The 9,807-nt window shown below is 37.6% G+C and overlaps 1 protein-coding gene across 1 annotated transcript in view; it reads left to right on the top strand.

Moving 5' to 3' along the window:
• The first annotated feature begins 5,473 nt into the window (after window positions 1–5,473).
• LOC139720710 (uncharacterized) overlaps window positions 5,474–9,807 on the top strand; it is a 36,569-nt gene continuing 32,235 nt past the window's right edge. The window contains exons 1-2 of the mRNA XM_071632064.1: window positions 5,474–5,644; window positions 8,217–8,278. Coding sequence (XP_071488165.1) covers window positions 5,594–5,644; window positions 8,217–8,278 — 113 coding nt within the window. The 5' untranslated portion in view covers window positions 5,474–5,593. The remainder of the gene's footprint in view (window positions 5,645–8,216; window positions 8,279–9,807) is intronic.

The raw sequence follows: 9,807 nt of genomic DNA, 5'->3' as shown, positions 1-9,807 counted from the left end.
TACTTAAGATTACGCTTCTGCGCATAAAACAAGTGAAGGGACATTTTTAATAATTACATCTGTCAGTGCGTTCCAAAATCTTGGACGGTCATAATAAACGTGTTTTGTAATGACAGTTACCTCAACAAAGGTAAACAACAACAATAACAACAATACCAAAAATGCAGATCGCCTGGTATATAAGATATTTACGAACGGACAAATTTTCATGAAACATATTAGTAAATAAGACAGGTAAAGTGTATTTTTAATTAAAGATAAGCTGCTGAAAATGATATTGATTCTTAATTTTTAACATGCTTATATTCTTGCATAATAATGCATGTGTTAGATCGTATAAAAGAGTTAAATAAAAATGAGGAGTTTTTGTTTTGTTTTGTTTGATTTGTTTGTTTGTTTTTTTTTTGCAACAGGAGCAATCTGTCTAAAAGTGCTAGTATTTGATACTCGTAGGTGTTGCTTCGTGCCAAGAAGTCGTAATGTATCAGGGGCGGATCCAGGAATTCTGCAAAGGGGGGGGGGGGGGGAGGGCGCAACTAATATTTCTGGTGCCACTTCCGGGTTTCATTTCATTTTTTTCTTTTTCTTTTTGTTTTTAACGAAAAATAAAGGGGGGGGGCGTGCGCCGGTTGCGCCCCCCTCTGGATCCGCCACTGTAAAATAGGTTAAAATCAGGGAGGAATAAAACATATGTGTATAGAGAGTAACTGCGAAGTGACACAAGAATCATGGAAATGCCATACTGATGCTTTATTTTATGAAAACAACATCTTAAAGATTTACGATTTGTATCGTTGTATTTAGGACGATTTATGTACAATCTTAACAATAATTCTCTCCCTTTTGTGTCTGACTCTATGTGTTCATCAAAAAAAACGACATTGTCCATTTATATCCTTCCCGGCAATCCAGTGAATATAATTTGACTTTTGCCAGAACTATTTTCGCTAAATCTGTGTTCTCCTTCTCTGATCCAAAATTTTGGAATTCTCTTGATAGTAGTATAAAAGAAGCTTTAAGTTTGAATACCTTCACCTTTGAATTAAATAGATTTTAATTATCTTTTTTTTACATTTCAGAACGAGTTATATTTTTTGTAAACTCAATCTATAGTCCCATTTTTACCACAATCATATATCGTTTACTGCAAATCCACTTTACACTCCCAGGTGTTGATCCATCATCTTCCTCTTCCTTCTCCCTCTTTTCTGTCCACTGTGAAGGTAGTGTCTATTCCTGTCATTCATTCCACACTTACTTACCTTTGCTCTTCCCCTCATTACAAGAGAGCTGTCTCCTTAATGTGTCTGTATGTGTGCACTTCGTCTCTGTCTTATACTTTACTTTATTAGCATCGTTTTATCAGTTCCTAACTACAGTTTTTTTATTAGGAGACTGCAGACTATAAGCTCTGCTTTTCAGCAGTCCCCATTTCCATTTCCAACCATGTTTTTTTTTTCTTGTACTTGTATTGAAATTATAAGATTATAATAATATGTATTATGGTTCATAGTTGTTGTTTTTTCATTGCATTGTTGTATCATTACTTTACGTGCACTCAAAATTTAGATGTTGTAATCATATATGTGTTGGAAATGAAATAAACGAAACGAAATGAAACTCTGTCTATAACACCAGTATAATCTCGAGATATCTTTGCAGATATCATCAACATTTCCAAGAGAGTTTATTATCAATTAAGGGTAATCCCTATATAGGAATCTAATGTCTTTAAAAATCCCCTCACAACCATTAGATGTTTGATTGATTGATTTGAATTTATTTTCAATTTGTGTTCACAAAAGTGAGAAGCAAACATAACTGAGTTACAATGATTATTACTATTACAATAAAATTTTGTTGATTTTTATGTACAAATGCAACAAATGTTGGATTCTTCCGATATTTCAAAGTCTGCAAATCCCAAATTCTAGAACTGTTTGATCAAGATGTATTTTTGTCTTTAAAAAAAAATCTGAGTGAGGGGTGAGTGAGGAGGTAACACCAGCACATCATGCAGTTTGCACTGTTTCTTGAAGACAGGCGAGACTTCAAAAATCAAAGATTTTCTTGTGGACTATAATAGGTCGGAAATTTATAAAAATTCATTCTATTCTGTCTGCTTGATTTACTCAATTCATTAGAGCCAAATTCGTAACGAAATGTATTGCTCGAACTTGTCATGAAGCGTCGACGGTGACTTCATCAGAGGGAACGTCATCAGGCTAATAGCGCCATCTCTTGGACAAAACCGTATATACTGCAGTAGTCTCTAGCCTTTGAGCCGGTCGGGAACATTCGATCATCTATATATTTTGTGTCAGGTTCGAAGTCCAGAATAGAGTCATTGAACTCTAAATGTCTATGCATAGCGTTTTCTTGGTTGTTGTTGTTGTTGTTTTAAGAAGGAAAAAGCAGAAGAAGAAGAAGAAGAAGAAGAAGACGAAGAAAAGTGATGGGATCCTATCGGAAATAGTTAGTTTTGCCCGAGCAGTACTGATATCAAAATGGTCAAAATACTGCAGTATTGATAAATTAAACCATATCATTTTTAAAACTTCATCAGTATGTGTCCATGAGGGAGCTCATAACTATATATCTATGTTATAGAGGATTTTATTTCCAATGTTGACGGCGACTACTTTGTGTGTGTGTGTGTGTGTGTGTGTGTGTGTGTGTGTTTTGTGGTTTGTTTGTTTGTTTGTTTGTTTGTTGTTGTTTTTTTGGTTATCATCATCCCACAAAACCTTTATGGTAAAGTAGGCCCTATAATTATAGTTCTCTCCATGGCAAAGAATATTTTGTGCAAGTATGTTACATTTCCAACACTAAAATGTCATTTTTAAGGCATGGTTGATGAATCTCCAGAATTTCGGAAGGTAGATTATTCATTGTAGGACAAGAGAAAAAAAAAATATTACCGCCAGTCCGTTGTTATAAGTGTAATCAGCGTAATCTACAGCACACCATGGTCAAGATTGACTTTCTATTTAGTGTAATCTAAAAAGAAAGAAAAAAAACCCCCTAATAATTGGTTGATCAAGGCATACATAGTACCTACGCGGCTCTGCTTGAAATCCCCACCACAGGGGCTACCCCTGATGGACCCATCATAGCAAGAGCTGTAACCATAGATGGTCCCATTCGGAAGTGCTACAGGGTCTATTTTGATAAAGAATTATTATCCTCTAGTGATTGGTTGAAAGAGCTTCACGTGATTACAGTATTTTCAGCTGTGTCAGCGTAGAGAGCTATGAGTGTTGTCATGTTTGACACTCCGTGGCGTAGCTCGTATTTGCAATAAATGACGTCACTTTTTTTATATTTTCCAAATAGTAGGACCTGTACGCTGTATTATATATTACAAAGCAATTGTGACATCACAAAGCAATTTTGACACCGCGCACCGTGAGGCCTGTCTTATAAAGACTTGTGATAGAAATCAATGACAAGTTTTTTGTGTGCTGCAATGCAAGTCGCGATTGATTTGGGGACTTGTGATTGATTTGAAGGCTTTATAAGACGGGGTCGTATAACAAAATTTCTAACAAAATAATTGTGACGTCACAAAGCAGTTCTGATACCGCGCCCTACTTCCTACGGTCAATGTAGGATCCCTCCACGACATCGCATCCACCACATCACACGTCCCACACGACTTCTCGCCTCATATTTCCCCCTTCTTTTATTTAAATGCTTGATCCAAAATCGGATTATAAACAAATAGGCCTATACACTGCCTAAGCCTCAGTGCCTCCAAAAGTCCTAATCACTTCGTGGCTGTACCCCAAAGTGAATAACACTATTTTGGAGTCATCTCTGCCCATAATTAACCAGAAACACTCAAGGCAAAGTTATATAGGCCTATATTTTGTATACTATCAGAACTATTAAACCATACTTTGCACTTCTACTACTATCTCTGCACTCTACTGGACGTCATACCACCTTTTCTTCTTCTCTTTCCTTCATGATTATTGAAAACCGTCATGTTATCTCAGGGTGTTTGACTTACAAGACTGCTGCCGAAGCAGCTGTCCAAGATAAGACATTTTCATGAATAGAGTCATTTGCGATCGACTTAGTATTGAGAGCTTCAGAAACATTTCATTGGATGTTCCTCATCCGAAAACTATATTATACTATAACTGCATTATATGGCTGATTCCCTCTCCCTAAATCATATCAGGCTATTGCAACACAAATTTGAAGCTGAAGGTTACAATTTTTTATTATGTTCAATTTTATGTCATCAAAAGGATTAAGAGGAACTGCACATGAACATGATTCAGAAAGTGTCGCGTGTAGGCCTATGTGGGTTATTGTCATTACTGTTTTGTTACTATTGCTGCTGCTGCTGTTGTTGTTGTTGTTATTGATGATAATGATGATGATGATTACAATTATCATCATAATATTAACGAGGATGATCACTGGGTGGCCCGACCGCTTTAGCCTTTCTCACTCCCTCCGCTCATGTAGGCCCTAATGCAGTATCGAGTAACTCATAATCTCAAGAATTGACCGAGGATTAAAGGTTCTAACTCTCCTCGTACTCAGATGATAATGATGATGGTGGTGCATGGTCGTGGTAAATGATAATGATGATAATGGTCATGATGAATGATGATGGTGAAGAGCTGGTTATAGTCTTTATACCGGTCTTTTCCTCCTTTTGTTACACTTCCTATCCCTTTAATAACCCGATATAAATACATAGGGCTGAGTGCACATTTACCAGCATCTCCATGGACTGGTAATGATATTATAATTATGATATGCTGGTCGTGTTTTGCCTGAACCTAAGGCTAGCACAAACAGACTGTTGTATGGGATGGGGTAGTCTAGCTTCTGGACTCTCTTTACTCGTAGCCGTGATTGTATGCCCAGATAGATAGTGCTTACCCTCTATTATCGGGTAAGCACTATCTGGGCACCCGTCCCGCTTCATCATGAATATTCATCATCTACATGTATCCGCAATACCGTTGAAATACATATTTTTTTCATTTCCCGGCAGCGTTTTTACATTTCTCGGCAAAACTGAACATTTTTCCATCTCCCGGCGAGACGTTTTAACATTCCCCGTTGATGCAATTTTTCGAGATTTTTACATTTCCCGGCCATACGTTTTGCACGTATCCAGCGTTCTGCCATTTACTAGTACAGTATCTTACTGCCTGATGAATATTCATGATAAAGCGGGACGGGTGCCCAAATAGTGCTTACCCTATTATCGCAATCAGAAAATTTGCGCCCTCTCTTGGTCGCACCAAGGAAAAGGGGACGGAGCCCAGACTAGGGATGGGGTATGGGGAGTCGTCGATCCGTACGTGTACGGCCGTGTTAATGTTATTGTATGATTGGACATGGGTACGGTACGGTAACGTGTTATAGATATTCGTCATTGTCGCCAAGTCATCCGTGTTGCGAAATCGTGAACACCGTGTAGGCTAAGTCTAGACCTTTCTAGATCTAAGAATCTTGAATTTGTCGGAGCATTCCACGTCAAACACGGAACTGAGGTCGTCAATGGCACACTGAACCCAGGCTGCTTATTAACGTGGAAGGTTCCTACCAGAATCGGTGAAAAATGGCTGAGGCTGTGTGTTCCGTCAATCACAGATTTCATGGCGGATGGAAGGTAAGATTAAATCATTCATGTCAAGTACCAAGTACAAAACACAACTGTTAGAGTAACTTTAGAGTGGTGTAGATTTTGTGTAAACTTAATCTGTGAGATTGTAATCAGTTACACCTCGTACACAATCAAACAAGGGATTCATAACCAGAATCGTCAGTAAAAGTGAAGTGTGGATTGACATTTTTTGTCATAGTTTTGTTATGGAATGTGTAGGACCTAACAGCTACTAGGACTACTAGTATGACTGGTAATATGGAGTCCTACATTGTAAAAGAAGCAGATTGATTCTTTGTTCGAAATTCCGATCGTGCAATATGTGAGTACCAGGGTACAGGCTATATGGTCTCCCATCGGCATCGTGTCATATGGGGCTTCCCCCTGCAGTCACAGTGGGAGTGGTGCCCTCTACATAATCATGCTACATGATTTATACTGAATAAATTTACTGGCACTGGGGGAATTATATTAAAAATCCACCTCCACACACAGCATTTTTACACAGCTGGGCTGTTAATATGTGCTTTTTGTTTTGCTTTGCTTTTGTTTTTGTTTTTGTTTTTTGTTTTCAGTAAGAGTCAGAAATCTCCATGTGGACAGCTTGGTAAAATTTTGTAATGCAAAGTGGTAGACGGACTAGATCGTAGATGCCTACCTACATTGTAATTTAAATAGTTTTTGGTAAAAGAGCAAAATTCAGAGGCTGCCTGCCTTGAGCTTGCCTTGACTCCAGGCTAAAAATGTCATCTAACATTAGACTCTAAGTCTAGCGTAACTGCGTCAGTAAGCGGCCGTGCAGCCGTTCGCGGCAGGTACAACATACACGGTAATATACCGCTATAAAACACAGCACTGCACTGTTACATGCACACTACAAATATACTAACACACTAGCAATCAACAAAAACCAACCGATAAAATGGGCACAATCTCTGACGAAAGTGAAATTTTCTCACCGAAATGACAACATATCGCATCCAAAATGAAATTTTCGGTACTTCTTATCATAACAGTTAAGAAACAATGGTCCAAGAAACTGGATTTTTTGTCGTTTTCTCTATGTTCATGGACTTTGAAAACACATCCTCACGTAAAATAGAACTTTCACGAGCCGATGTGGGCCGCCATTTTTTTTGGAAAGTGGATGTTACCATCGAAAAAATTCAGAAAAACACAAGAAAGACATCAACAACACCGCCAGAATTGCGATCTTGTTTGCGGCCAATGCATGTGCGCACGCTATTTTCACGTGCTTTCGCAATGGGAATTGGCGCTTACGCAATGTTCGCGAGACATGTGAAGGCGTTTCAGCTAAAGATCGCGGAGCACGCGCGTATTGGATAGGGATTGTACATCGTGCCGCAAGCAGAAATACTACGTCGCATATCGCCCTTATCGGCGAAAATTGTGCCGGGTTTTGCCCTGGTAAATCATGAAAACTGCGTTGGTCAATAGTTAATTTCTTTTACGAAAACAATTGGGTTAATGAATAATCTTGTCTATGATATATGAAATGGTTGAAAATAATTTGCCTGATTTGTTTACAAGTTGGAAAAACCCTTAACAATGCTTAAACTGCCGCAAACGGGATATTTTACTCTAGATAGAATTGGTCTAGAACTCTAGTCGATCTAGCTTATGGAGCATTCAAATCAGTAATCCAGGCCCAGGTCTAATGTGTAGGTTACAGTAGGGGCCGGCCGCTGGCCATGCCCACTTTACTTGTGACTTCAAATTAACACTGTTAAATAGGGCCTACGACGTATGTTAAGTTTACAAGAGGATAGTGCAGGATGGCCCACATCTTGAAACATTAGCTTGTTGTGAATTAACATGCCACACAGTATAATGTACATACAGCTGTACATGTATGTAACTTGTGTGTTGGTGAGTTAAGAACACATGCAGGAAGTTGTGAACAAGTAGCACCGTGTACACATGTGACCCATTCTATTTCCCCATGCATCTGGCCATGCTTACAACTGTAAATGAATTATTCATGACCCAGGTATGACAAGGATTTCATCATGAAGAAGCTTAAATATTTTATGTGAGAGTACCATTCTGTAGACTACAGCTGTATATTGATACACTGTGTCATTTTGACCCCAAAACTCTCTTAAATTACCCAGTTTGGCCAGTAGTTTCAATTTGCGGTTTAGTATGATTGTTTTGATATATATGCTGTCTTTGCAACTTTTCTCCATTGTTTGGCATATGTTCATGTACAGCTGTACTTACAATTTACTAATTGAACATCAAATGCTTAATTCTCCCCCCCCCCCCCCAAAAAAAAGAATTCATTTAGCATTTTCATGATTGCTACATGTACGCACTGTAGGTCTATTAAACTCCATACAGTGGATAGTGGAGATGATGTCTCTTGAGCTGTATGTTGGTGTGTGTGTGCGTGTGTGTGTGTGTGCCTGTCTGTCTGTTTCTTTTAGTCATTGTACAAACAGGCTTCAACCATTCCTTATCCAGAGGGGAAACAGAAAAACCAAACTTATTTTTTAGCCAGGAGACAAGTTAACAGTTTAAAATAATGAATCCATCTCCCTGCTTCCTTTTGCAGATTGTTGGAATTGATGTGAAAACGAAAGATGCTTCCAACAGTCACGCAAGTGGCCTTGAGGGGTAGGTATTGCGTATATATCGAAGAAAAGATGTAATAATTTCTCTTTTATGTTCTTTTTCTTTGTATTTGTATGTTAATTGCTCACTTGAGCCAGCTAAAAATAGTCACCACTGTCCAGATCAGGATCACCTGGGGGTAAAAACTTTGACCCGATCAAATAACTGTCCAGATTCAAATATTTTGAAATCATATCCATCTTATTGCTTCACACACTTGAATATCACTTATGAGCTCAGATGTTGTCTGTGCCACAATGCACAAATTTGTCACCCAGTCTCTTTATGGTCAATTTTGATTTCAAATTGTTTTTTGTATGATCGTGTAAAAATTGTTAATATGCACAAACAGAAATCCCATCATATTGTATCATCATCTGGATGAACATTAAGAACAGTCAAGTAACCATCATCAGTAAGTACCCTCCTCTTCCACAGAAAAGCTTCTCATGTGTTGTTGTTTCTGTATGTAATCACTTTGAATTCAGATACTTGTATTTTTCTTTTTAAGTTTCCATGACTGGTGAAGGCATTTTTGCTTTTCCTTTAAATATCCATGACTACATTCTATTTTATACATTTTATCTGCTACATAGAGAACTTCTATTGACTACTCAGGTCAAATGCATGATATTATGGGATTGGGGTGTAACCTCATACAGTATGATGATTCAGTTTGCTGCCATTTTGAAGTTGGGAGTTGCACACTGTCCTCTAGTCTTGTGTCCCTGAAAAGAAGAAGAAAAGAAACACATTATTTTCATTCACTCTATGTATAATTTAGATTTTAGGACTTTTCAAGAAAGGTGACTCAACTATATGGATAGGACTCTGGTTCCCTCTGGTTTCATCAGAAATATGTCTTTAGATCGGTCTGAGGAACAAACAACTGCTTCCTCTAAAAACATGTACAAGAAAAAATATATATCATGGATGACTTAGCATTTTTCTTTTTTAATTTTATCTCTCCATGATGCAATGGTTATTCATGACTCATAGTATGTGTAGACCTTTTGTACCTAGCAACTGGAGTAAAGTCGGTATTCTGTATTATAAAGATTACCAGTTCAAGGGTCAAGCCAATTTATTTCACATATTAAAGCAATGTGTAGGCTGTGAGACAGTTTGTGGAACCATTGTGAATCTTATGAGTCTTATATGTAAGATTCAAATCTTTTCTTGCAGTGTGAGAGGATAAGTAGTATTCCAAATCAATGGGAAAAGTCACTCTTACCAAAGCTTCTTCAAACAGATTTGTGACTTTGCAGTTTTTGGGTAATCAAAAATAACCACAATAGACATGTATTTAATCATATCTGCCTTTTTTTCTTTGCATTTTTTTTTAAGCTAAGTGTGCTCATTGGCTAATTGCTATATTTTTATCTTAAAGAGAAGTGCTACATTCAACTGTACATGTTCCACAGTAAATGAGATACTGTCTGATCAGATGATCAATCTATTTACTAGGTTTTTTTTAATGGGAAAATCCTTTTCAAGCAAAAATATGAACTTTATTTGAACAGCAATATTAG

The sequence above is a fragment of the Diadema antillarum genome, unplaced genomic scaffold (assembly GCF_040938485.1).
Source record: "Diadema antillarum isolate AM-2024a unplaced genomic scaffold, OU_Dant_1.0 scf00000132, whole genome shotgun sequence".
Taxonomy (NCBI): Eukaryota; Metazoa; Echinodermata; class Echinoidea; order Diadematoida; family Diadematidae; genus Diadema; species Diadema antillarum.
This window is presented reverse-complemented; position numbering and strand designations above follow the sequence as displayed.